Genomic DNA, 27,250 nt, shown 5'->3' on the forward strand with positions numbered 1-27,250 from the left:
TTATATGGTTTTATACTTTTAGTACATTTTTAGACTGATGAAGTACTTCAGTGAGTTTTTTTTTTTTTTTTTTTTTTTTTTTAAACTGCTCTAACACATCTGATTCAACATAATTAGTAAGCAAGCCTATTGAATTCCATAGTTGGCTAACTAATATAGCTGGATGAGATTCAATTGACAAGACCTGTCAACTATTCAGATTACTGAGCTTGAGGCATGGATGGCTGGAATGAGTCTGCCGTCTATAAAGAATAAATGGTAGGTCTGTTGAGCTGGGGATTTTGGCTTTCATTGTCTACGCTTTCACACCTCAGAAGTAGATAAAGATATGACAATATGTAAGCCAGTGCTGCCCAGAATGTGACCTGTAGGCCAACATTGGGCTGTGAGGATGTTGGCCTCACCCCCTTACTCAGAGAGATAACATGCATATTTTAATACTACATATGTAGTATTATAATACATTATTTTTAAATGTTATTGAAGTATTTGAGCAACAAAATTAGTGTAATGTTACAATAAATCTAAAAACCTACCTACATTTTGTATTTGTACACTTTTTGTCTTTTTGGCCCTCAGCCCACCTCAAGCATTGCACTTTGGCCACTCAAGACAAAGTTTAGGCACCTCTGGAGTGTGTTTCACAAAGCAGGATTTCTCAGTTAACCTCATAACTTAAGCCCAAAGATGAGACCTGCCCAACAGGACTGTCCCTCAACTCTTCCCATTGGACAGATTTGTTGTTGGGCTCAAGCTATCTGGATAAACTGAGAAACCGTGCTGTGTGAAATACCTGTCTGGAGAGTAATTTCTCAGTGTATTGTATGTTATGTAAGCCAAGAAGGTCTATTTTGTATCAGAGCTGGGCCACATTTATTGTTACCTTTATAAATTAAGTCATGTCACAAAATGCTTTTTTGAGCCTATCATGTATATTGTAAGCACTTAAAAACACTTCCCAACTTCATATTTGATTACAGAGAGCCCTGTTTGACTGGTTTAAAGGCAGTACAGTGGGAAATGTTACATATAAATAAATGTATTCATAGATTTTGATAGTATTATTAAACTACTTTGTGTGTTCCAGCTTACTAGATGTCAGAAAAAAAATATTGTATCATGTATCATAAAAAGTGTCATTATATAAAATTTGTCATTTTGCCCAGCATCAGTTCATGTAAACAAAAAAAAACTAATTAAACAGGAATAAATGAAGCAAGCCGTCCAACATGCACTGCACAGCTGTTTACAAGAGTCAATGTTGGCGATGTTTTAAATGATATTTTGTTTTTTGTCCCAAAAGAATCCAATAAACAGACAGACATACAGGAAGTTACTGAAATGCGCGTTCACGGGAGGAGTCACTCCCAAAGACGTGCGCGTGCCCGCCGGGCCGCGTGATGACGTAGCGCACCTTGCCTTTCTTCCATTCCCCCTGGTGTTCGGTAAAGATGGCGACGGAGCCGCCCGTGTGCGCGCGAGCTCGGCGAAGATGACGACGACGAGCCGAATAAGTCGCTTTACAGCCGCCGCGCTGACAGTGTAGAGCTCGGAGACGCCCAGAGGAGCACCTGAGAACTCGTCAGCTCCGTGGAAGCGGATTAGAGCCGACTGGCTGTGTATTTTCGGACCCCTCTCCCTCCCGCCGCTCTGTCGGTCCGTGTTTTTGGCTATGGAGGACATCAACTCGAACATAAACGCGGACCTGGAGGTCCGTAAGCTCCAGGACCTGGTCAAGAGACTCGAGCAGCAGAACGAGCAGCTCCGGAGCCGCTCGGCTCTGCTCTCCTCGTCCGGCGCCGCAACGGGGGCCAACAACGGGAGACCGCTGAGCGCCGGCTACGACTCTCCGCTGACTGCGGGCGCGGCGTGCGGTCTACCCGGCTTCGGCGGGGCGAGGGGCTTCGGTTTCGGGGCGCTGCTGGAGAACTCGCGCTGCCTGAGCCCCAGGCGCTCGTACCACGGATCTTACGTGAGCTACGACAGCGACACCGCCGCCTCAGCCGCCTCTAACACCGGCGTCTCCTCCCGTTACCGCGACTCTCTGGTGGATTTCATCGAAGACGGAGAAACTTCAGTGCTGGACGAGGTGGAGATCCTGGACCTGGAGGACATGGACTGTCTGAACGAGGATGAGGACAGCTGGTGAGTACAGAGCTGGGGGTGTTGGGGCCGTGTGGAAGCGGAGTTAGCTGGAGGTTTGAAGTTTGACAGGCCAGGAGGAGGAGGAGTGATTCCGGTGTCTGAGGGGAAATGAGCCGCGAAGGAAGGAATGCGCTCCGCAAGCGCTGCGCGCTGGTGACAAAACGGCGCTTTAAATCTGAAGGCCTTCCATATTTCGTCGGGTTGGCACCGTTATTTTTGGCTTGTAAGACCCCCTGCTCCCCCTTTGCCCCACTGTTAGCCGCCGCCGCCTTTCTGCCATTGTCCATGTCAGGCTGGTGTCACTTTTTGAACGGGAACCAAAAGAAGGCGCTGCGGTCCGAGTAGACTGCAGAGAGCAACAGTTAGCCGGTTAAAAGAAACGAGCTGCCAGGCTGAGGACCAAGACGAGCCTCAAGCATTACTGCTTTGGCTTATTTCTGGAGTTTAATGCCAGGTGTGCTTCAGTTCAGCCTGAACTTTGCTTAACATTGTCGTAATACTGTCTATCCGTAATCTTTTGTTATCTACCTGTGGTCTCAATATATTTTATTGGCTCTTGGCCCTTCTTTTTTAATCTCAGACCCACCTTAAACTGGTTTCCACCCATTTTACAGCACCATGGGGGCTATTTTCAGAAGACCTGGCCTGCTTGTTCCCTGTTTTGAGCCAGTGTCTACACACTTGGTCCCTGGAAGGGCTTTGGCCAGAGTTCACTGTAACACCTGTTCATATAGAACAAGGGACGCTGTTTTATGCATCCCCCCCAGTCCTGGACGTGTGCAAAACACATTTGTTGCGATGACCGCACCTGTGACAGTCCTGTCCCAAAGAGGGCTGTGACTCAGACAAATAGGGTGGCCTGCGACAGAGGGCAGGAATAGGTCAGGAGCATAGCGGGTGCTCTTTGTTGTTACTGGGTTTGACCATGTGACATTTCAGAGATGTCTCTATGGGTTTTAGGGAATTGTCGCTGTGCGAGTGCTTTATGCCCCCTGTTGCAGGTAAGACTTATAACAGGTATGGTCCACTGACTGCTCAATGGAAGGGTTCAGGGACACTATCTGAAGCCTAATAATAAAGACTTCAGGGCTCCGCCTGTTCTGAAACAGCTGAAATTCATCTGGTGATGCATGTGATCTCTGAATGTCCTGACCAGTTTCAGGCATTCCAGATTAGTGTTTTATGGGTGTTGGGATGAACTGAGGTTTTCGTGGGATCCAACAGACAGGGGCTAAAAGATTTTTGTCAAAATAAGTGAGGCCATTCTTTAAATGATGTCACATCAAAACTTGCCCATTGTGTTTTTAATATCGATGAGAGGCATATCTGTCGCAGTTTGGTATCGTGCAGTGTGGAGTTTTGTGTATACTGTGAAGAACTATTGTTTCTTATGTTTCTTCCATTGGCTGTATTTTCAAAACCTTGAGCTTTCGCACCTTTTACACGGATTTCCCCCTAGAAAGCACTAATCATGAAACTTGAACTTGTCTGGGTGGATTCGCAAAATCAGCGTGGAGCGTTGGGGAGCTCTGGGAAATCCCTGCAGCAGCTGGACTGTTGTGGTCAGGGCTGATGGTGAGGACTCAGCGATGAGATCAGTGATGAAATTTAAAACCTTAAGGCTACTATCAGTGTAAAATGTGATGAGTTCAAGACTATCAGTGATCTTATCAAACAAGTCAAAGCAAAATCATTTCTTACTTAGTAATCAGACGCAATCAGATAAATGATATAATTAGCTTTGCAAAGCTGACAGCAGTGAGGTTTTATACTGATAATAAAACATGGTCATTGCTTGTTTTAGGTCTAGTCAATCAGTTCTGAGTCCAGTCACCAGGCAGCCAACATCAGTGACATGACCATGTAGTCTAGCTGCTGTCTTAATGACCATGTAAATAAGCTACTTAGCCAATGATATGGTGCAGTATACTGTTACTAAGAGTGTATTGATTTCAATACGTATCAAAAATGTAATTTAAAACAGTTTATTATAACATTTAAAACTGTGTCACCAATATACCCCTTGGTCTCGTGGCTGGGATTGGAAAAGTTCTGTTGGAGAAGTTTTATTTATGTAACACAAACAAAATAAAAATCACTGAATCTTGACCTCAGAGTTGAAAAACATGTTAAACCTAAAAAATACTCAGAGGCCACTTTATTAAGTACACCTTGCTAATAAAAGGTTGGACCCCCTTTTGCCTTCAGAACTGCCTTAATTCTTCATGTCATACTTTCAACAAGGTGTTGGAAACGTTCCTCAGAGATTTTGGTTGGTTATTTGAGTTGCTGTTTCCTTTCTATCGTCTAGAACCAGTCTGCCCATTCTCCTCTGACCTCTCATATCAACAAGGCATTTTTGACTACACAACTGCCGCTCACTGGATATTTTCTCTTTTTCTGACCGTTCTCTGTAAACCCTAGAGATGAGTGTGTGTGAAAATCCCAGTAGATCAGCAGTTTCTGAAATACTCAGACCAGCCCGTCTGGCACCAACAACCACGCCACTTTCAAAGTCACTTAAATCCCCTTTCTTCCCCCATTCTGATGCTCGGTCTGCGCTTCAGCAAGTTGTCTTGACCACCTCTACATGCCTAAATTCATTGAGTTGCGGACATGTGATTAGCTATTTGTGTTAACAAGCAATTGTGCCTAATAAAGTGGCCAGTGAGTGTATGTCCATTTCTTCAGCCCTAGTGCACATTAACACATGAGCCCAAGGCTCCCAAGGTGTCCTATTTTTCCTCTATTTAAAAATAGATTATATTGACACACCAGCATGTTGTATCAAATCATTGATTGTGTGTATTGTGGCGTCCCTAATTGTTAATATGACATCTTAATAGATCTGTCACTATTAATTACATTAGCAATCAAAGTAATCAGACATTAAAACAAAAAAAATCTATAGAATAAAACAATGAATGTTTTGTTGAACGAGAGTAAAAATATTCCAAAATTCCAAACTAGAAAGAAATGTAACAGGAGGCCTTTGGAAGAACAGAATAAAAAGGAATGGCCAGAAATGCTCATAAATGTGTATGTTTATTAAGCTCTCTCTTTCTCTCTCTGTTTCACTTACACACAGTCTGTCAGCGTAGAGGGATTACACTAAGTGCCAAGCTCTATCACTGAGTCCTGGTGTAATCCTGAATTACTACCAGGCTGGATTACCAGCCAGGCTTCTGCTGCCCTGAAGCCAGAAAAGTGTTTCGGTAGGCCTGTTTCACCCTCACTTCTAAAGACCTTCGTCTGTCCTTAATTCATGTTGTCAAACAGTGCTGCAGTGAGTTTTGTAGCGCTGCTCTCTGGCTAATGAAACGTTGCAGCGATGACGTCCTGATGCCGACTGTAGACGAGTGCACCACAAGGCAGCAGTGCTGGCTTTGTTGTGTAACAGTGTTTGAGGAAGTGTCACTGCGAATGGCAAAGACAGTTAAAATATCCCACAGGGCTTCCGTTCTTTTTTTCAAACTGTCACGCTACTTGTTTGAGTTTCCAGACCTGTTGAGGCATCCGTGTGTGTCAAGCAACAGCTTCTCAATACCTGTAGTTAAACCATCCACAAGGACGTTGGCACTGTTCCACTGATGGAGTCCTCTCTTTCTCTCCCCATCTCTTTTTCTCTCTCTCTCGACCTCTCTTTGTTTCCATCTCTTCACTTTTCTGCCTTATAGTTGTTGACGCTGAGATTTCTGTTCCTGACAGTTGTTCTTCCCTCACTCACTGGGAGTCAAAGTCTTGTTTGGTTGTCGTACCACAATTCATGGTCATTCTTTGTAACCCATAGTGTCAGTAGTCTAGATCAGGGGTATCACACTGGGTTCATTTAGGCCACAACTTAGTCTGTTCTCCCTTGCATCAAGTAATGTTTATCGTTTATGCATGTAATGTGTTCTCTGCACACGAGGGACACATCTACATTAATTGGAGCTCTTTGGAGGCACTTTTGAGCCTTACTAGATATGTTGCCATGATTTTTTTTTTTGTTTTTTTTGTTTGACCTGATCAATATTAGAGAAAATAATTTTAAGAACTATAGTCTGAGTGACTTAACAGTTTTCCTCCAGACAGTGCGGTACTGTGTGTTTGTCAATCTGAAACCAGAGCGGTCCATACCCTGGTCAAGTGCTTGTGTCTGATTTCCATCGGCTAGCAGTAGCTAAGAAAAAGACGTTCTGACAGGTCTGTGGCGATTGTGTGTGATCATTCAGTGGTCTCACCATTTCTAGTTCCGCCCGTATTGTATCAGTGTACTTGGAACCCAGAAAAAAGCGTTACCAAATACAGAAGTGACAACAATTTTGAAAACACATCTGTAATGATATTGGGCCATATAGCTCTATCCTGTGGAAAAGAAAGGAAAAACCTTATCTGTAGGATGAACAGTACAAACATCTTGTACAAATTTACCATATTCACCTTCTTTCTTTGCATGTGAAGTTGAAGGATTGTGTACTATTTAATGAATGGTGTACATAGAGAATTGGGCTTGTATTTCAGTGTAAAAACAACTTTTTTTTTGTCTTATATCCTAAAAAAATCCAGGTTTTTTATTGTTCTGTATATGATTGGGTACCCTTACAGTACCCTCATTTCGATCTTGATAGCAAGTGTAGTGTCACAGTGCTTGAGGGTAAACGTTACTATGACAAACTCAAAGTTAAACACTATTTTTGTTTTATGTCAATACAAACCCTTCAAATATACACTCAGGTAAAAAAAAAAGTATGAAACTATCACCGGGGTGGGACCCTCAAGGTACATCGTAGTACCTTTAGTTAGGGAACTTAAATCCACCATAATCCACTGAAATTATATCTAAATAGTACAACTGTACTAAATTGTACAGACCCCATCTCATCTCCAGGCTTTTATTTTATTGTTCTGTTTAAAAACATTCAGTTATCAAAAGGTACAAATATGTACTTTTCCACTGAGAAACTTATTTAAGGTTCAATATTGGACCTTAAAACCACTGCTGTACCTTTCTGAAGGTCCATTTACACTCTTTGTACCTTGATGAATGACAAATGTACCTGCACAAAACCTTTATTTCTAACAGTGTAGGCAAAGTCCATCTGCTGCTGGCTCATTTCTATAATGAACTGAAAATAGTGAAAGGCATTGTTAAATCAGAATTTTTGACAAATTGCAGTAATAAAGAAAACTGTTCAACTTTCAATATTTTGTGCAACTACAATACGTCTCTAGAACAGGCTGATTTGATGACTTTTGAGCATGAAAAACATATTGTATGTGACGATACTCCATCCTATGATTCGATTCACGATTAGATATTCTCTCAATATTTTGGACGAAATTTGACTGAAAGAAAATGAGGACTGTAATGAAAGATGCACAGCTTACAGGAGGAGTGCTGGAGTGAGTTGTTGATCAAGACTGATTATTTGCAAACTTTGGTGTTCAAACAGTGCAGTTGGTTTAGATTGCAAGTAATAGTGTTCAGTCGACATTACGTGCTGTTATATAGTTTGTGCTTTTATTTATTTATTTATTTATTTGTTGCTCCACAGGTTGTACGAGGCGAAGCTGAATAGTCCTCTGCAGAAAGCACTCAGCCCCATCGTGTGGTGCAGACAGGCCCTGGATAACCCCAGTCCTGACATGGAGTCAGCCAAACGTTCCCTCCTCCACAGGCTTGACCTCACCATGTCTGGTACTACACACACACAAGCAAATACACCCTGCTTTCATCATCTCACTTTCCAGTAAAACTTCCATTTTGCAGTTCTCCTGGTTCCGTTACTTTAATTTTCTTTTTTTTTTCTTTCTGGCCCTCTTTCCACGTTCCTCCCCGGAGTGAAGTCTCTCCTCCCTCCTCCTCTCTTTCTTTATCCCCTCCGGTCTGGCTCTTTCCTCCTCTCTCCTCCTGTTCTTCTCACTGTGATCCGGCTGTCACTAGCCTTGTGTATGTGTTCAGAATGTGGGCTGGCAACTCTCCTGGCTCTGTCTTTGACTTTGAGAGCTCCCACATCCGGCTGTGCGCGCGTGTGCACATTCTCACACTAATTATAGGGGAAGCTTTCTGGGAGAGCTCTGATCAGTGGGGTTTGTCCAGACAGGGGTCAGTGCCATTTTTGCTCAGGTATGCTCATATGACTTTCACTTCAAATTGAGCAACACTGAGGAACAGTACTGACCGTCTACAGTTACCACCACCCAGCCACACGCTTCAGTCCATCATGACATTCTACCATGTGCTCACACATTAGAAATCATGTGAGCACCTACAAGCAGACATTGATGTTCACTCCATGACGTATTCCACAATAAAACAATTAACCATATCCCCACAAACCTGCTACCAGGTGGCAGGAAAAAATGAACCTGTCCCGAGAAACAGAAAGTTGTACCTTTTTTTTTTTTTATATCAGCCGCCAGAGGAGTTACACCAAGTGCACTTTCCTGTTGGCAACAGTAAAATCTTTTCCATCAGTTTCAGCATAAAGAATGGGAGCTTTCTTTGTGCTGTTTTCTATCACTGTGTAAAATATGCCTCAGGCTTTCTTACTTTTTGGATGCACTATGTTTGCAAATGCAGAACAGAAGTCAGATTGCTAAGCGCTTTTTGTTTTGTTTAATCAGAGTAATGATAAAGCATTACTGATGTCTAAATTATATTCCTATTCATGTGTTTGCTTGTTCAAAACTATAATTTGTGACAGTGTATAAAAATTGTTTTCCTGTAGTAGTAATAGTAATAATAACAAGATGTGCATTTCCTGAAGGATCTACAAGAGCGCTTGAAAAGAGCTGCAAGGGTGTGTGTGGTGTGTGTGAGATGGAGAGCTGTATGTGTTTGAGGGGGGAGGAGGGAGTCATTCAAATGAACTCACTCTGTTATTATGCAGCTCTTAGTGGAGAAGCCTTGTTTGAGTCCGATTTGCACCCTCTGAACAAACAGTCATAACTTGGGAAATATTTATTCTATTGCTTAACCAGATAGATGGTGTGAGAAGACCCCTTGAGGATTATTTTGGTGTAATGTTGTGTGTATTGAGAAGGAAATGTCTGAGTTATGACGAGTTAAACACAGAGAACATCTTGAAATAAGCAGATTCTGATTTTGAGAAAGTTACATGGGAGTGAATTGGGCAGTTTTCTGTGTCTAGTGCCAAACAAATGCTCATAGCTCTAAAGCTAATTGATAAAATGATGAGATATTTTGAGGTTTCAGAAAGGACAAATGTCTCTACCATTTAAAACTGAAATGGAGTTTCTAGGTGAAAGTTTAAGGATTTCAAAGCAGATTCCCTGCGTGATCAGCTGTGTCTGAGACTGAGTGGCCGGCTGTGACGTCATCAATGTCAGTTACAATGTGAAGTTCTGAACATTCCGCCATTCGTTCTTATGGGAGGTTTTTAATTTTTAAACTTAATTTTATTAAAAACTACAAAACCGATCGACTCCAGAAATACACAGCACAAGTCACAGTGCCAAGACCTTCGAAACGCAGTTAAGCGGTTCGGGCTGTATTAATAGCAGAAAAGTGTGGAAGAAGAATAAGAAGTATGAGAGATAACAATGTGTTATTTAGAGCACGTTTCATACACAAAACAGCTCAGTGCTTTGCAATTGAAAGTAAAATTAAGTAATAAAAGCAGAAACACAACAAAAGCAAAAAAAAGGAACATAAATAATAAAACGGTAGAATGACACAGTATTTTAATTAATAACCAGGGTAAAACGACACATTTTCAGATGTTTATTAAAAATCTGAACTGAACTTGAAAGCAGAAAAGGAACAAAATGAGGAAATCTGAAATGATTGAAAACGAAAATAAAATGACAAGCAAATAAAATAAATGACAAGACAGTTTTAAGCTAGAACTGTGTTTAAAAAGAGATGCATTTCAAGTGTTTCTTAAGGTGTACAGAACTTGACTGCCTAATTATAAGGAGGAAAAAGTTCACAGTTGAGAAGCATAAAAACAGAAGGAAGCCTCTCTGTAGTTTACAGTGGGTATTTGGAGAAGGTCTGTCATGTATTGGAACATGAAATGACTGCCTATCAAATGTGGGCAGAAAGACAAAATCATCTTTGTACCAGAACAGCAATGTAAAAGGGAGCAATTTTAATACAAGCTGGTATTGTCCTGTATTGCATTGTCCTGTTACCCTGTCTTGTCACCAGTGTTGTTCTAACAAGTTTTCCAACGAAGTGGAATTTAAGTTAAACCTAAGTTTAAGTGTAACCTAATAACACTGAACTTGCAGATAAAATAGATCAAACAGCGGAAATAGCCATGTTTTAAACTTAAAGGGTTAACTGATGTGTTCTTATACATGTGCTATTTATTATTTTTATTTTTTTCAATCAGAAGAAATGAATGGACATTGTGCACTGGTGGATTGTGAATGTATCTGTTGTATAAAGAGGTGAATGGCATTCTTTGATCGCGTTTCTTCCCTAAAGCCAAGTGTTGGCTCTGTGCCTACACTCTGGTCTGAGGATGCCTGACCCGTTACATCACCTTGACCGACCTCAGAAATGTTCCAAATGATTCACGCTGTGGCACACGCACCCTTTCTGGGCTTTCTATTTCTTAGGTCTGATCAAAGGTATTGTACTTTTGGGCTGGGTCCCCATCTACACCCCCACACAGAATGGTCAGGTGATCATGTTATCATTCTGGGTGTGTCCATTAATATTATGCTCAGTAGACTTGAAATATTTCCATTTCTGAGGCTGGAGATGAGGTGAAGATGGCCTGACTTGGTTTGTTTGCACAGGGCTGTATGTGGCTACATAGCAACAGCTGGTTTGTAAATAAATGTCTGTGCAACATAATAGGGTTATAAGGCATGATGATGAACGGTGGTCGCCATTACTTGATGATTAAGCACTTTACCAGGCCCTTATTGATTTAGCAATAAAGGAGAGATTCCAAACAATGGATTACTGAGCGTCCATGACAGTGTAACAGTAAAACTAGCTTAATGCAGAGCTGCTGGCTACCCTGGCTGCTCTGGGCCTAGAGAGAATACTGCTTAAATGCAGGTTACCTGAGTCACGCTGACTCCCCGGAGGACCAGCCGGGTATCCAGGAGAACTCTCATAGGCGTGTGCTCAACGTGTGGGCCACACGTGTTCTGTCTTGCATCCTGTGGGACACACCCTTTTGTCTTTTTTTTTCTTTTTTTCTTTTTTTTGGGGTGGGGGGGGAGGTGGTGCTTTTTTTGTCTGCTCTTTATTCCTTGTTCCATCAGTTTGAAATGTGAATAGAGCAGGTTTTCACTGGAGACTATGTCCATGCGTGAGAGAAATAGAAGATTGTGTTTGCGTGGATGAAAGAAGAAAGAGTTTGTCCTACTGCTGCCCTGTGCAGAAACCATTCATAAGCTTATTTTTTCGGACTTTGCATATTTTGTGCAGTTCATTTGACAACACAAATGTAGTGTTTTGACAGCAAGGGATCAGACCGTTTTAGCATAGAAGTGCAATGGCATCTAAACACCTAAAAAAAAGAAGACAGAAACGGATCCACTGAGCTTTACTTTTTTCTGAAGGCTACAGAGTCACAATGGGGCTTTCACTCTCCTGTAAAATGTCAGGGGACTAAGCAGCTGTGTGTGTGTCTGTTTGTCTGTCCATGGTAACCGATCCCTTCTCTTTACACTTGTGTCTGAAATGTAAACAATAGCCCAGTGCTGTTTCAAGCTCCATGGTTGCGTAACTCTCTGAAGATGGGTGGAATGAAGTCAGAGACAGAAACCAAGCGACAGTTTACTAGTGCGCTGCTTGATTTGTTGATGTTTTTGACCTTGAGCTTGATGTGAATTATTCATTATTTGTTTATGTTTATGCCATTACAGCATATTTGCTGCCAGTTTTTTTAAGTGGTCTTCTCCAAGTGGGCTGTTTCAGAAAGTACAACAGCTACGCTTGCTGAGTAACTTCGCCATATCTAATGATCTGATGTTTGTTAATACCTTTATTTTTTGTTAATCTTTATTTTGACTCGTAGTTGCTATGATGCAAGAACTAGTAGGCAGAACAGATTGAGTCAGAGTGGCCTTTTTAGACTGACTCCCTTAGTTTGACTAAGCAGGCTTCTAACAAGGAGCCTTTGCTCGAAGTGCTCATCTTATTTCAGCTGGAGCCTAGATTTTTGGAGCATGTCCATGTGTTGATGCTAGCTAAATTTTTGATAGCTCCTAAATACCCCTCGTCTTTGGCAGATAGGTCTAATGGAAATTATACAGTGCTTAGTTCAGACCACTTGGATTGTTTGATTGGATTCAGTTGGGCTGAAAAGCATTCTGCCATTGTTGTTATAATTGGTAAAGTTTCTGCCTCAGACACCTCAACCACAGAAATACACAAGCTATCTGGTGTCTGTTGGCTATTTGTGTTTATGCACTGTTTCTGTTGTAGCATCATTTTGCCTGCCCTGTAGCACTGTACAAAAAACAGTGGTTAATATGTGTGTGTGTGTGTGTGTGTGTGTGTGTGTGTGTGTGTGTGTGTGTGTGTGTGTGTGTGTGTGTGTGTGTGTGTGTATATATATATATATGTATATATATATATATATATATATATATATATACACACGTTTATTTTTTTCATAGACATATTTACTTCCATCATTCCGTTGAACATTGGTTTCTGAGCGATGCCAGTGACCACTTTACATGCCACTTGTGGTGGATCTACTTTGTTAGTAAAATTAATTGCAATTTGAAAAAATGTTCAGAACTGTTTTTTCATTTTGTAAAACTGCTATGTAAAAGCTACAGAGAGAGTAATAGATTAGTTTGGTAATTTTGCATCTTACTGAATTGTCCCGAAATAATAGTCTGTAAATGAATTGTCTATAAATAATAAAACGGTAGAATGTCAACAGTATTTTAATTAATAACCAGGGTAAAACAACACCTTTTCAGATGTTTATTAAAAATCTGAACTGAACTTGAAAGCAGAAAAGGAACAAAATGAGGAAATCTGAAATGATTGAAAACTAAAATGACAATATGACAAAAGAATGACAAGCAAATAAAATAAATTTAAGTTAGAACTGTGTTAAAAATAGAGTTCAATAATAGATTTCAAGTGTTTCTTAAAAATGTGTGTAGAACTTGACTGCCTAATTGTAAGGAGAAATAAGTTCACATTTCAGAAGCATAAAAACAGAAGGAAGCCTCTCTGTAGTTTACAGTGGGTATTTGGAGAAGGCCTGTCATGTATTGGAACATAAAATGACAATCAGATCAATTTTGGGGTTTTCAGGTTCTTTGCCTATCAAACGTGGGCTGCATTTACGCCAAAAACAATGGTTAATAGATAGAGTAAATAAATAGAGCTAATAAATAGAATAAATAGTTGGTAAATTTACATCTTACTGAATTTGCCCTTTCCTGTCAAAGTATGTGGTCATAGTAGGAGTTATAAAACCTACCTATTCTGACTCCTTTCTGGCTCTGTTATGACTCCTATTCAGACACCTATTCTGAAGACGGTCAGAAATGTGGCTCGTAAGAGTCCTTTTATTTATTTATTTTTATATATATATATATATATATATATATATATATATATATATATATATATATATATATATATATATATATATATATATATATATCTATCTCCATTGAACATTGGTTTCTGAGCAATGCCAGTGACCACTTTACATGCCACTTGTGGTGGATCTACTTTGTTAGTAAAATTAATTGCAATTTGAAAAAATATTCAGAACTGTTTTTTCATTTTGTAAAACTGTTATGTAAAAGCTACTGAACATTCAGTTGTGTTATTGCTAAGAACATTACGGCTGTGATACAGTTATGACAGCATCATAAAAAAATGGTGATGTAATGTTTGATAACGCACTCCCTCTCGTGTTGTTTTGCTTAACCAAATCACACTCATATCAAACTTGGGTAGTAAACCTGATTTTGTTGTTGTTGTTCCACAGCAACTTGAAAGCAGACCTGTGTGAAGTGTGTTTAGTGTTTGAAGTAAGATTGGTTAAGATGTGGACTGTAGCCAGGTCAAATGTCCTTCAGCTTGAGTGCTTTAAAAACGCAGGATGCTCTTAACTGTTGCCTGATAGACGTGCACTTCAGTATTGCTCATATGATGTCTGTTATTGAGTGTTGAGTGCATCTGCTGCACACGCTCTCGCTCACTGTCTTCTTTTCCCTTCCCTATCCCTCTTCTTTTTTCTGTCTTCCATGAACTAGTTCCTTTTTCTTGCACTCACTCCAACTTCCCAGCATTTTTCCCCCATCTGCTTCACTCTCTCTTTTTTTTCCACCCTACTCTTTCAGTTCTGCTTTGCCTCACATCCTCTTCTTTTCTCGTGGGTTCCTCTCACAGTCTGCCCCCTCTCTTTCGTCTCCTCATGTGAACTGCCCCTCAGCCTTGTTTGTGCTTGTGGGTCTGTTTGTTCTTTGCAGGCACTGTCAGTTCTCCCCTAAAATAAGCTCATTGTACTTCCGCAGCAGAACTTATCAAAGTGCTTTTCTGAGCACTGAACTCTTGATTCTATAGCTAGCCTGACTGTGAGGTTAGAGTTGAAATGAACATAATGCCTGGCATGTCGGTGCTTTTGTGTGTCTTAAGTTAGGTAGTGTTTTAATGGAGGGATTGACAGACGGTGGTTAGTGGAGGAAGGCCAGGCTCTTTATCCTCTAATGAGCTCTACAGACTTATTAGCCTACATTTTGGGCCATGCAGCACTACGGCTGACGGGGCAGGATTTTCCAGTTTGTTGCTGTTGGACTTTTAAATAAGAACCGTCGTAGTTCCATGGCTTTATGGGAATGTTTACAGTTTCTTCCGTATGTCTTTTTTTTTTTTTTTTTTTTTTTTTTTTTTTTTTTTTTTTTTTTTTTTTTTTTTTTTTTTTGTCCGCCCGTCTCCGTTGTATGCACACATGTACACTGGACAGACACGGTCAGACATGGGCTGAATCAGTGTATTATAATGTCTGTGGAAAGATTTTTTTCCATGAGCCAAACCATCAGCTGCACTGGAATGGAAAGGCCATTAATTCTGCTCTTCCACATCTGTGAGGAATGAGAATTTTAGTTCCATTTCCCTCACAGGAATTTTACTTGGACTGGGTAATACTGACTAAAAAAATATGACTATCGTTAATAGTATTAAGTGATACTATAATGTATAATGCGTTTCCCGCAGGTCTGAAGCAAATTTAAGGGGAGCAGCAGGTTAGGGATGGACAATATGACTATATTCCATTGGTACCATTGTAAATGTTGTCGTAATAAACACTATGCTTTTCTGATCATAGCATGAATATCCTGAGTACTTAATCACTGACCAACTATGTTTGGTTAAAAAAAGCAAAATGATTCCTGTTTAACTAGGTTTAGTGCAATACAGTATGGAAACGTTAAATTAAAATGATTGTTGCCAGAGTTGATGAATGCAGATTTTAAATGATACCTCTAGTACATTGTGTACCATCTGGTAGAATATCATGATGTTTATTGTAAAAATCATATCGTAAAAAAGGATTGTGATTTTGTTATCGTGTCTCCCATCCCTATAGCAGGTTATTTGAGTATATAGATATCTGAACCCATCATTGTTTTTGTTATTCAGGACTTAGTAACGTGTTCACGTAAGCAAATAAGACATCAAATAAGTGAAATGTAAAACCAGCACAACACCACCCATATAATACCTGCTTTGTGATGATCCTGACCACTGAAGAACAGTAAAAGGGGGCTAAGAAAGTATGCAGAGAAATGAATGGACTACAGTCTGTAATTGTAGAACTGCGAAGTGCTCCTATATGGTGAGTGGAGCTGATAAAATGGACAGTGACTGTACAGACGAGGTGATTGGTGTATATTGCTGACTGATCAGTACTATAGTAGATCTGACATCAACTGTGCAAAATTCAAATCGAACTGAAGACACAACAGAAAAAGTAGCTTTTCTCTCTCAACAGAAATACCAGCAGCATTATTTCCAGTTCATAGTAAGAACAACAGGAAAACTATACATAATAGAAGAAAATCTTGAAAATTGCTGTTTGCAGGATAGTGGAGTGTTTTCAGTTGCAGTGCACATTGCTCCATAGACAGCAATGACAAGAAGTGCACTTCGGAAAGGTTAAAAAGTCATCATCTAAATGCTCCCTAAGGGAACTTAAGACAGGTTTGTTTCCATCTGTACCTTTTCTAAGATAAAACAGCGCATGCGCATTTTGACCCATCACTTCACTTTACATCAGGCTTATTCAGAGAGCTGATGTCAGCTGTGCATGTGTGCACACTCACCTGTCTATATGAATGTCACAGGCTCAGGTTTTCATCTCCAGTGCCTGTTTATGCAGTGTTCCATCAACTTTTAGTGCTGCGTATCTTTGAGTATTACGTAGATTTCAGTCAGTATCCTTAGACCCGTTCTCTCATCTAACAGATGAGGGCTCTTTTTGTCAGCCCTAATTTCTGTTAATGTCTGGTTAAATCAGGCCAGACTCTCCTCCTGGCTCCTCTGAAAACACACACATACACACACCCACAGGCCTGTCAGTCAGGGTTAGAGTTCATCTCCCATAATGCTTTGCAGCAAGGGAGTTGAGGCAGGCATGTTGCACTCATTTAGGGGCATGGAAAGTGCTTCTGGCTTGTGATAAACTGCAAATGTCAAGAATCCCCTAATAAACACACCAAAATGCTAATTTGTTCTAGGGCTTCAACTGTTGGATATTTTGTTTTATGAATATTCGATTGAATATTATATTCTATAGGAATAAAAAAAAGCTCAAGACGTGTTTCACTTTAATTACTGAAGGGGGGGGGTATTCGTCTTGTTTTTTTTTTTGTAATGCTTTTATTTTATAGTTATTTTTTTATTGTTTATTGTTGCAGAAATTCTCTTTATTTTGCTTATTTTTAAATGCAGTTGAAATGCTATAACATGAAAAATGTCTCTGATTTCATAGCAGACATTTCAATGCTGAATTGGAGATCCTGCTCAGTCTGGCAACACTGATTAAATTGCTGGCTCTGTTTGAGGAGAGTGCAGAAAATGGTCTTTTTAGCCATCAACTTAAAAATAAAAGCAGCTTTATGGTTAACTCTTGTCAGCAAATGTCAGTGAATGGTGATAAAGTGATGAACTCCGACACCTTGTCTTGACTGCCCAGTGTTGTCTGAATAGTTTCTCTACTGCTCCTGATAGGATTTTGTGTGTGTGTGTGTGTGTGTGTGTGTGTATATATATATATATATATATATATATATATATAATTAATTTTAATTATCACATCTGTTGTTGTTGTTGTTGTTGTTGTTGTTGCTGTTGCTGCAGCAGCCCTTCCCCGTCACTTGGCTGATCCAGGATCAGTATCAGCTGCCCTGTGCCTATGAAAACTAGTATTCATTAGTATATGACAAAAAAAAGACCCCTGGGTTTGGACCACCACTCTGTGAGGGTGTCCATCCATCCTTCTGCTAATGCTGATAGCTTGTAGCATTAACAGCTAATCCAAAGTGCTGACCACTATAAATAACTCTATTATGTAGACCAGCCATTCCTGCCATTCAGCAGAGCTGGACATACCGAGGGGTGGTGGGGGTGCAGGGATTGAATTTGTGTGTGTGCTTACATGAGTTGTTGTTCCTCTGTGGTGAATTTATAAGGAAACCAGTGGAGAAGTTGTTTTTTCCTAAATAATGAGAAGAGACTGCTAGAGAGAGTGAACAGCAGACCAGAGGTAGTGTGAAGGATGGAAAGGTAAGGAAAGTGTTGAAAGAACAGGAGCAGTGAACTCTAATGGCTCCTTGAATGTCCAGCTGTGTGCGTGCATACACGTACACATATAAGCATGCACACAAAGAGGATGATCATGTGAGTGTATCTCCACTGGGAGCTTGTTCCATTATCCTCTTGGAGCTCCTGTGGGACAGAGTGCTGCTCTGAATATCTGGCTGGCCTGCATGCACAAATATTCATCGTCTGAGAGTTCAGATTCTCCAAGTCTGCTTCCTGCTTGTTGGCCTGAATACCGTTAAAACCTTGGGTTCACTACACGACTTTTAATGTCTCAACATGATTCAGTTGGCATTTTGTAGATTTTTGAATGTACATATACTTGATTGTGCCTTAAACTCAGCTCAATAAAAAGCTTTGCTCCACACGAGAGACTTTTCACCATTTTTCTTTGTTTACTTGCTGTATTTTCTTCTTTCACACTCAGTTTTCGTTGGCTGTTGCAAGAATCCGTTCAGATTGAGTCGTTGATCAGTTTACATTATATTACGCTCAGAGTCGGGCGGGAAAAAATCAATATACTCCAACTGGTCTGAAATGCTATAAGGAGGCTAAAAATCTGAGCCTGTGCTCCTCACACACAACTTGATTCTCTTTCCAATTGTCAACTACGATTGACCCAAAAAATCTGCAAACTAGTGCTGACCAGCACAGACTCGGCCAGACTGAGAAGACTTTTGGTCTGAACCTCAATGTAGGTCTGATAATATTCTGGCTTATCCTTAGTTCTTATTCTGCCCTTTGCTGCTAGAACAAAGGCAGTATGCTATTGCAAGCTTGCATATTTTTCAACACTGCACTCCACCTGCTGGGTGGGTATTACAGGCTGGTTCATCCTTCTTTGTCCTGCTCAACATATGTAAAATCTCTTGTCAAATAAAGTGCAAAAAGTGAAAGTAGAAACCATTCCAACCAGGTAACATTGCATGGTATGTGATGAGCAGCAGGTAATGATGGACTAATTTCATGTGCAATATATGAGGCTATATATGCAGGAGCATCTGTGATGGTGCAGTTACAGTTTTTGGTCTAAAATGCACATTTTGTTGAATTTATAGTAGTAATTTAAGCTGTTCCAACAGATTTTTAACTTATCTCAGGGACAATGCTGTTTGTGGTTGTGTTGAGTCTATCACAGTATGCATAGTATGGCAAAATAATCATTTTTACACATTACCAGCATTCATACAGGTGTTCACTTATGTACCTCCCACCCCAATTTCAGACAAATATATAAAGTTCTACAATACCAGACTCACATCACAGCACTAAAATCCACCAGGGGCCTTTCACAACAAAAGCTTGACTTCAGGACTGCAGTGGAAATAACCATAGCTTCATGATGTATTGTTATTTACTGAATGGCTACATTGAGGCAAACACTGGGCTTTGTTTGTGTGCTGCTGAATTACTGTTGAATAAGTGTGTGTGTGTGTGTGTGTGTGTGTGTGTGTGTGTGTGTGTGTGTGTGTGCGAGTATGTGTGAGTGTGTGTGAGAGAGAGAGAGAGAGAGAGAGAGAGAGAGAGAGTAGTAGTAGTATTGTGTGCATATGGAGTGAATAGAATGCATTGTTAACTCTCTGTGCACATCAAGAAAGGCTCTCTGTATGGGACCAGCCACTGCCATATGTTATAATAGACTCAGTCAAATGATGGGCATTCCCCACTGCCTCTATGAACATGCATGTCTTTAAAAGGACACTGGTATAACTATCGGCTTATTTGTTTCTATGTTTGTTTTTTATTCATTATTATTGATGCACCAAAATAAGTTCTTGGTTGGAATTGAAGTTTAAGACACAGCTGGTGATAAACCCGCTGTTGATAGAAGTGCTTTCAGTAAGACAGTAAAAACTTTCTAAAATGATTACAGTAAGTAGACTCCTAGACTATAGTACTACAGTATATGCCATGAGATCCAGCGTACTTGCCAATAGAGAACGGCTGGTCATCCAAGGTAGTGACATTTTTGCCTCCTTTGCACTTTGGCACCATCATTTAAAATTTTTTAACTCCTTGGAACCACCGGTGGTTTCACAACACTTTGTCGTATTCTTCATAACTTTCATATTTCATAAACTACATACGAAAGGGGGGTGTCATAAGAGGGCTCTAACTGTTTTCTTTCCAGTCAAATAGATAGGTAATTTTAAACCCTTGTAATAAAAGAAGCAATATAAAATAAAGAGGAAATAATTATAAAAATAAAAAAAGAAACAATTTTTTCAACTGAAAGTCGACTCATATTCCCACACATCTGGGCTATAAACTGTAAACGGGCGGCATCTCTTCAGTGATCTGCTCTGTAAAAATTACTTTTATAAAATAATACAAAGAACGTCTGAGATTTTGAGCTTTCAGCAGTAAATTGTAAGCGTATAGCAATATGTGTGAAACACATTTTCTGTTAATTTGAGGGGACCCTTTACAATAAATAAATAAAATAAAAATTTACATTTATTTCATGCAATAACTGAATAATTTGCCTTACAATTTGGTCATGTGAATTCAAATGGAAAAACCAAAATATACCTACGGGCAATAAAGTTTAACTTTATTCAGAATTTAAATCTGTGGCTACAGATTGTATTGGCATTGTCTTGCTGTATTTTTGATACTGAGCGTGTAATCATGTTTGCATGTGGCCTTAAAGCTGTTGAAGTTACTAAATGTATTACATCCTTGATACTCAGGATGAAAAGAGATTAAAATTGCTTGGGCATCGTACTGTGGAACCTGTGGAATGTTTCCACACAGCCGACTTACCCTGCCTGTCTGTGCAAACCAGCGCAAGAGAGCAAAACAGAGTACAATCACTATTTTTAAAATCAGTTTTAAGTCACTTTTTTTTTTAAACCACTTAAAATTATTTGCAAATTCTTTGATTTTGATGTCTTCTATGTAGTCCTGTTTAATCTTTTATTTTATTTCATTGTTTTAGCCGTTTTTCATTTTCAGACAAAAAGTGAAGGTTACATTTTCAGGCGAAACATTGCAGTGGCTGAAATTTCTGTGCATCTCTAATATTAATATGAAGTCTGATTCACTCTGCATGTTCATCGTAGACATTTCTCTTTGACTTTGTGTCTCTTTTTTTTTCTGTATCTGTAGCAAATAAGAGGCGGAGCCTGTATGGCAGTACCTACAGCCCTCAGGTGAGCTACGGAAGCCAGTACAGTCCAAATGCATCCAACAGTCCATACAGCAGTGGATTCAACTCCCCCTCCTCCACTCCTTCCAGAGTGCCTATCGTCAAGCAACTAGTGCTGCCTGGCAGTGCAGGTACATACGCAACAGTATGAACAGTGACCGCTTAGCCCTCTATCTATAAACAGATTTTTAAACAGTAAAACAGTCAATAGTCTTTGAAATTTGTAATGTCCTTTTAATTATTTTATTATTAATTTAGTGTAATGTGATTGATTACATGTAATTATATTTCATACACTGCTGAAAATGTCATTATTTCTGTTACTGTATTGCTGGGAGAAGTCTGTGTTTTAGAAATCTCTTTGTGTGCCTGAATGTGTGTTTGTAGGCCATCAGCGGAACTCAACGGACAGAAATCCCCCGGCAATAAGCCCCCAGTCGTCAGTGGACAGTGAGCTGAGCACATCAGAGATGGATGAAGACTCTGTGGGCTCCTCTACCACCTACAAGCTCAATGACGTCACTGATGTGCAGATCCTTGCCCGCATGCAAGAAGAGAGTGAGTGGCTCTCGTTTGTTTCTTTAGCCTGAGAGTATTCAGCCATTTGCTGATGGCTTAAGGGGTCTGGCTTTAGTACCACTTCATGTGGTGTGGTTAACATTAAGATGAATAAAACCAATCCAGTTTAGATAAAAAATGCCTGCTTGCAATTTATGACTTAAAGGCAAGTCATGTATTTATAGAATATGTTGCAAACACCAGACATTGACCAAATGCTGTACAACTCATTAATAGAGAAATGATTAAAACAATAAAAGTATTAAGATGCTTGTTGTACAAGTTGCTTGACACTCTGCACTAACATGCTCTGCTTTATTGGACTCCTTTTCTGAAGTAATATACTATTTTTCATAAGTCAAAGTGCTCAAAGCAGCTTTGAATGTGCCAATAGTCTTGTCACTGTTTTACGTATGGCTAGTTGACCCATGTTTTGACAAAGCGTTTCTAGTTTAATCGTAGGCTCTGTAGATGTCGCATGTGGGTAATGAGCTCTTTTCTTTTTTAAAACAGTTCCACGCTGCAGTTTCCATTAAGCTAACATCATTTAATAATTTAAATTAAAACTTCATGTAACGTCTCTAAACAAATAATAAAAGCACACATTTTGTGCCACAAATGTTTAAAGGTCTAAAGTGGAATGTTTCTACAATGTTTTATTTTATACACAACGTTCACTTGCGAAAGGTTTGAAGGTATTTTGTACACGTTTCTTATGCTGTCTATAGTCTCTAGTGTTGTATCACAAACCTCCATCTGTCTTTCTCCAGGCTTGAGACAGGATTATGCTGCCACAGCATCACGCCGCAGCTCAGGCTCCTCCTGCCAATCCCTGCGGCGGGGAACGCTCAGTGACCAGGAGCTGGATGCCCAAAGCTTGGAAGACGAGGAGGAAGCTCTTCACCCTGCACTGTACCACCCGCCTGTAACTCGTTTCAGCCCGTCTCCTCGCCCCTCACCCCGCGTCTCACCACGCCACTCACCACGCTCACGCTCACCTGCTCGTTCGCTGGAGTACTCCCGTGGCTCACCTCAGCCAATGATCAGCCGCCTTCAGCAGCCCCGCCTCTCCCTGCAGGGCCACGCCCATGAGCCTCACACCAATGCTATCAAAAACGAAGGTAGGCAGTGGCCAGACCTACTTGCTGGAGTGAGCTGATAACAGAATGTTGTATCATAGAAATAGCAATGCTTGAAAATTGGGGCACAGATTTTAAAGTGCTGTTAGTGTGTTCTGCAAATGTTGGCTGTGTATATGGACTGTATATATGATGACTTGCACTCATTGGTTGGGACATGAGTCAAAAGTCACAGGAAACAATTTTATTTTATTTTTTATTATCCTCTTTTATCTCTGGGGTCATCTCAAACAAATTGTGTATGCTGAGAAAATCCACAACAAACACCACCTTCAGCACCGCATTGTGGAGACTTGTGAAATAATAAAAATATAAAATAATATAAAAGTGTCCTGTGACTTGACTCACCCTGTATACTCAGGTTATACTCTTATAGCTATAATAAAGGTCAGTGCTTTTTAAATGGAAAACATGTTTAGGGTCAAATTAGAGCAAATAAGTCACGTGATTAATCATGATTGACTACACAAAAGAATGCGTTTAATCAAAATGCAGTTCATTGTTGTTTTGAATGTTGAAAAATGCTACTACAATCACAAATACAAAAACAAATATCATTTTGATGACTCAGCCTCAACCAGTGCGTTCATACTGCTATGTTAGTGGTGTGAAAATTCAGTTCTGTTCATGACACTAGGCTTACAATTTGTTATTCTCATAATATTTTAAACAAAATTTTAAAGAAGAACAATGATTAGAATCATGTTCATGCACAATTTAGTCATGACACTAGAGCTGTGAGGCATGCTGTGAGTGCTGGTCTGAGCTGCTGATGGAGCTAAATATTTGGTGCTCAAACAGTGGAACTGCATTCCATAGCAAAATTAATTGAATACCCATTCTCCATAATGCACATTGCACAGTATTGCATTGTGTTGTAATAATGGCATGAACAAATTATAATTTTTGTCAGTATGGTTGATATTGTGCGAATATTGTGTGTAATGTTTCTGGTGTTGGTTATGTATATAGAGAAATTGCGGCGCAGTCTTCCCAACCTGACGCGCTCCAGCTCCGGCCCTGCTGCTGAACCTGTCAAAAACAGCCGCAGCTGCGAGTCCAACCTACAAGTGCCAAACGGATCCCCTCGACACCAGAGCCAATCAACCAGTGAGTGCACACACGCACACACCTCAAATATAGTGGTTCAGTAAGTAAATATGTACCCACACAAGTTGATAGAAACGCACAGATCAGAATGCTAGTAAGTGTGAACACACACATTCACTCACACAGTCACATGTTAGTTCAGTTCTGTGCAAAAGTCTTAACACCTCCAGTCAAATTACATGTGTTTTTGATTTTGTGAAAATGTGAAACATTCTCTACAGGGAACACACCTAACTATGGTATTTTTCATCAAATGCTAGTGCAGAATTTATGTGTATTTGCTGAATTTAACAAATTTGGAAAATAAAAAATATAAAATGTGCTGTAACTTGCACAGGCCATGTATTTTATGTTTTTCTAATGTGTTAAACACACACATTCACAGTAATTGTGCATTGAAATGTGCAGAAGTGTTTTCTCTGTATAGAATGCAATTTACTTATTTTCACTTAGAAAATGAATAAAACATAATTTGCCCAGTGGCACCTTTTTAATATGACTGTATGCATATATAAATAACATACATGATGCTGATCTTGCAAATTATTATTTGTGAATTTTGCATTATTTGCTGTCTCAGAAATTATTTAAATGGAAATATCTAATAAAATGACAAGCACTTCTTTCTGTCTCTCGCACACTCACTGCATATTCAGTGCCTTGGCTGTGGTGGAATGGGATTTTATTTTTTAATTTTTTCTGCCCTAATCATTTTTGATCACTCATTCTTGGCGTTCAGTTTAGTTTAGCTCGTTATCTTCCTGGTAAAGATTTTGGAAATGATTCACAACTAGCAAAAATTTACATCATACAACTTTCTTTTGATTTTGAGCATCCAAAAGAATACACACCCTGAAATGTTAACAATACTAATATTGAATGAATATTGAGCTGTAGCTGTCACTTATATTAGTCATTGAGTAATCTAGTGATTTAAAAAATAATTTTTGGACAATTGAGTAATCATATACAAGCAGTTTATTCAGCAAACATTCATTTTTGCTTTGTCTTTGTGAAATTTGTAATTACATATATATTCCTATTCATGACATCCTGCTGATGTGGGTTTCCTCTTTTTCAAACAAAAACTTATGACGTGATCAAAACTACTAGAAGCTGGAAGTGTGAAACATATTTAGTGAAATAATGTTCTTCAGGTTCTCTGACTCAGAATTAAAGGATATGTTAATAAGCATGCATGTCTGCAATATTATGTGCAATATATCACTTCAGAAAACAAGTCGAGGATCATTCTTTGGAATTATGTACATCTCCTCATTTCTCTCCGTCTCCTTCACATCTCTTTTTACTCTGTTTCCTGTTTGATTGCATGCCAATGCTTTCTCCATCCCAAATCCCCCCTCTCTTGGCTGAGATAATGGTAGTTTGGCTCTACTATTGGTGCTGGTCTTGGCTTGGTGCTTTCTTTCTGGGTCAGATGATTCCCTTTTCTGTGGTGCCCTCTAGTGGCCACTGATCCCTTGGCTGGGCAATGGTGTGTGCTCTCTAGTCGAGGCATGGCTGGCTCACAGTGCCCTTTGCTTCATTGAAAAAACCCACCCTGGCTGGTTATCCCTCCTTTGACTGTCCCTTTTAACCTTTAGTTATATGCTGATCCTGGATCAGCATCTCATTGATTGCTGAAGGCCTGTGGGTGGCTCTGAGGTAAGCAATTACCTCAGGCCAATCTGAATCAGACAGTGACGTCTGCTTGTTTCTCAGCAGCGCAGCACCAAAGGCTCTCCGGGCTGGCTCGCGCCTCCCCAAAACCCAAAGAGCGCCTGCAGAGCCCCACTTCTCTCCGAGGTAACACATGCAGACAGCCCCAGCCTAGTCTTACTGCTGCACACAGATACTGTAGCCTTGCAGCAATGCCAGCACTGCCCCCTACTGGCCATCCATTTTCTTTGCCATGACGTATTTAAAAGTTATTACCAGTATCATTTTGCTATGCTGTTCAAATATCATTAAGCAATTGTGTATATAATTAAATGGACATTAATTCAGTTACTTAAATTTTCAATTCCATTCCATTTATAGTCTATATTCACTGGTTTATGTCAAAAACATGGCAAAAAATTAATTCTTATTCCCTTTTTGCAAAATAAGAATGTACACACAATGGTAACATAGTAAAATATCTGCAGCTTGTAATACTGAGAATGACCACACAAGTCATTCCCTGCGCTGTTTCTGGAGTAGCACATGTTGGTGTTTTTCATGCTCTGATACAAGTCATTTGACTAATCAGCTAATTAACCTGGTCTTCTTGAGATAATGTTTGTGTTAGAGCAGGAAAGTATTAAAATATATGCAGAGTCAGGGTTCTCTGGAGCCATAACTGAGAACTGCTGTCAGATACCTCCATTCCAGAAAAGTTGTACTAGTATGTGAAATGCAAGTAAAACCAGAAAGCAATGACTTGTAAATCCACTTTGACCTATATTATAAATGAAAATGGTACAAATACATTTTCATTGTTTTTTGTAGATATGCAGTTATTTTGAAATTGATGCCTGCAACACATTCCAAATAGGATAGGGGTAATTTAATACTGATCAGGATGTTAAACTGGTGATGCAGTCATCCTTGAGTATAAAAGAAGATTCCAGGAAAGTTCTAGTCCTTTATAAGCAAGGATGGGTTTCGAGTCACCGCTTTGCCAAAAACATGTCTGCGAATAATCCAACAATTAAGAACAATTTTTTGTCATTGAGCTCATTAAGTTCCATTAAGTGTCATTAGGTATCAGGGACTCTGGGGAAATCTGTAACTGTATCTGTAACTAAATTCGCATGACCTTCAACCCCTCAGAGGGCACTGAGTATGTTTCTGTGATCTCAGCATATGGGATAGAAAATACTGGGTGATTCAGAAAGATTAATCTGATTTTAAAGTGCCATATTTTTACAGCCATGAAGCACCTAGGAACCAATCACATACCAATTGTAAGAGGGGGTCATAGTTTCTGACTGTCACTGGAAGATGGCTCCCTTCAGTCTGTGAGATGTGACCCCTGAGCTGAAAGTGTTTTGTGTTCTCCACTTCAATAAGAGTGAATACATCATAACTGTGCAGCATGATTTTGGTCGGCTGTGAACCTCAAACAGCTCAGAGTGTTCGTCGATGGTTCCACAAAATTGGATGATCTCCGAAATTGCATTGAAAGAGCTGCAAGTTCAGTGACACCTGACATTCTCAATCGAGTATGGGCTGAATTTGACTATAGCGTTGATGTTGTCTGTAGGAGGTTCATACTGAGCACTTTATGCTCACTTAAACCATTTACAATTTACTGCATTGTTCTGTAATGATTTACAAGTGAATCATTTTGAAAATCGAATTAATCTTTTTGAATCATCCTGTACT

The 27,250-nt window shown here is 39.8% G+C and overlaps 1 protein-coding gene across 6 annotated transcripts in view; it reads left to right on the plus strand.

Moving 5' to 3' along the window:
• The first annotated feature begins 1,415 nt into the window (after window positions 1–1,415).
• slain2 (SLAIN motif family, member 2) overlaps window positions 1,416–27,250 on the plus strand; it is a 32,398-nt gene continuing 6,563 nt past the window's right edge. For 2 of the 6 annotated variants that reach the window (XM_017687859.2, XM_017687874.2), the window contains exons 1-7: window positions 1,416–2,145; window positions 7,683–7,825; window positions 21,035–21,205; window positions 21,462–21,632; window positions 22,403–22,753; window positions 23,744–23,881; window positions 25,604–25,687. In XM_017687859.2, the coding sequence (XP_017543348.1) occupies window positions 1,673–2,145; window positions 7,683–7,825; window positions 21,035–21,205; window positions 21,462–21,632; window positions 22,403–22,753; window positions 23,744–23,881; window positions 25,604–25,687 (1,531 nt within the window). In that variant the 5' untranslated portion in view covers window positions 1,416–1,672. The remainder of the gene's footprint in view (window positions 2,146–7,682; window positions 7,826–21,034; window positions 21,206–21,461; window positions 21,633–22,402; window positions 22,754–23,743; window positions 23,882–25,603; window positions 25,688–27,250) is intronic. The other 4 variants (XM_017687866.2, XM_037538030.1, XM_017687883.2 and 1 more) reach the window with 2 other exon arrangements.

This window comes from Pygocentrus nattereri, chromosome 4, assembly GCF_015220715.1.
Source record: "Pygocentrus nattereri isolate fPygNat1 chromosome 4, fPygNat1.pri, whole genome shotgun sequence".
Lineage (NCBI taxonomy): Eukaryota > Metazoa > Chordata > Actinopteri > Characiformes > Serrasalmidae > Pygocentrus > Pygocentrus nattereri.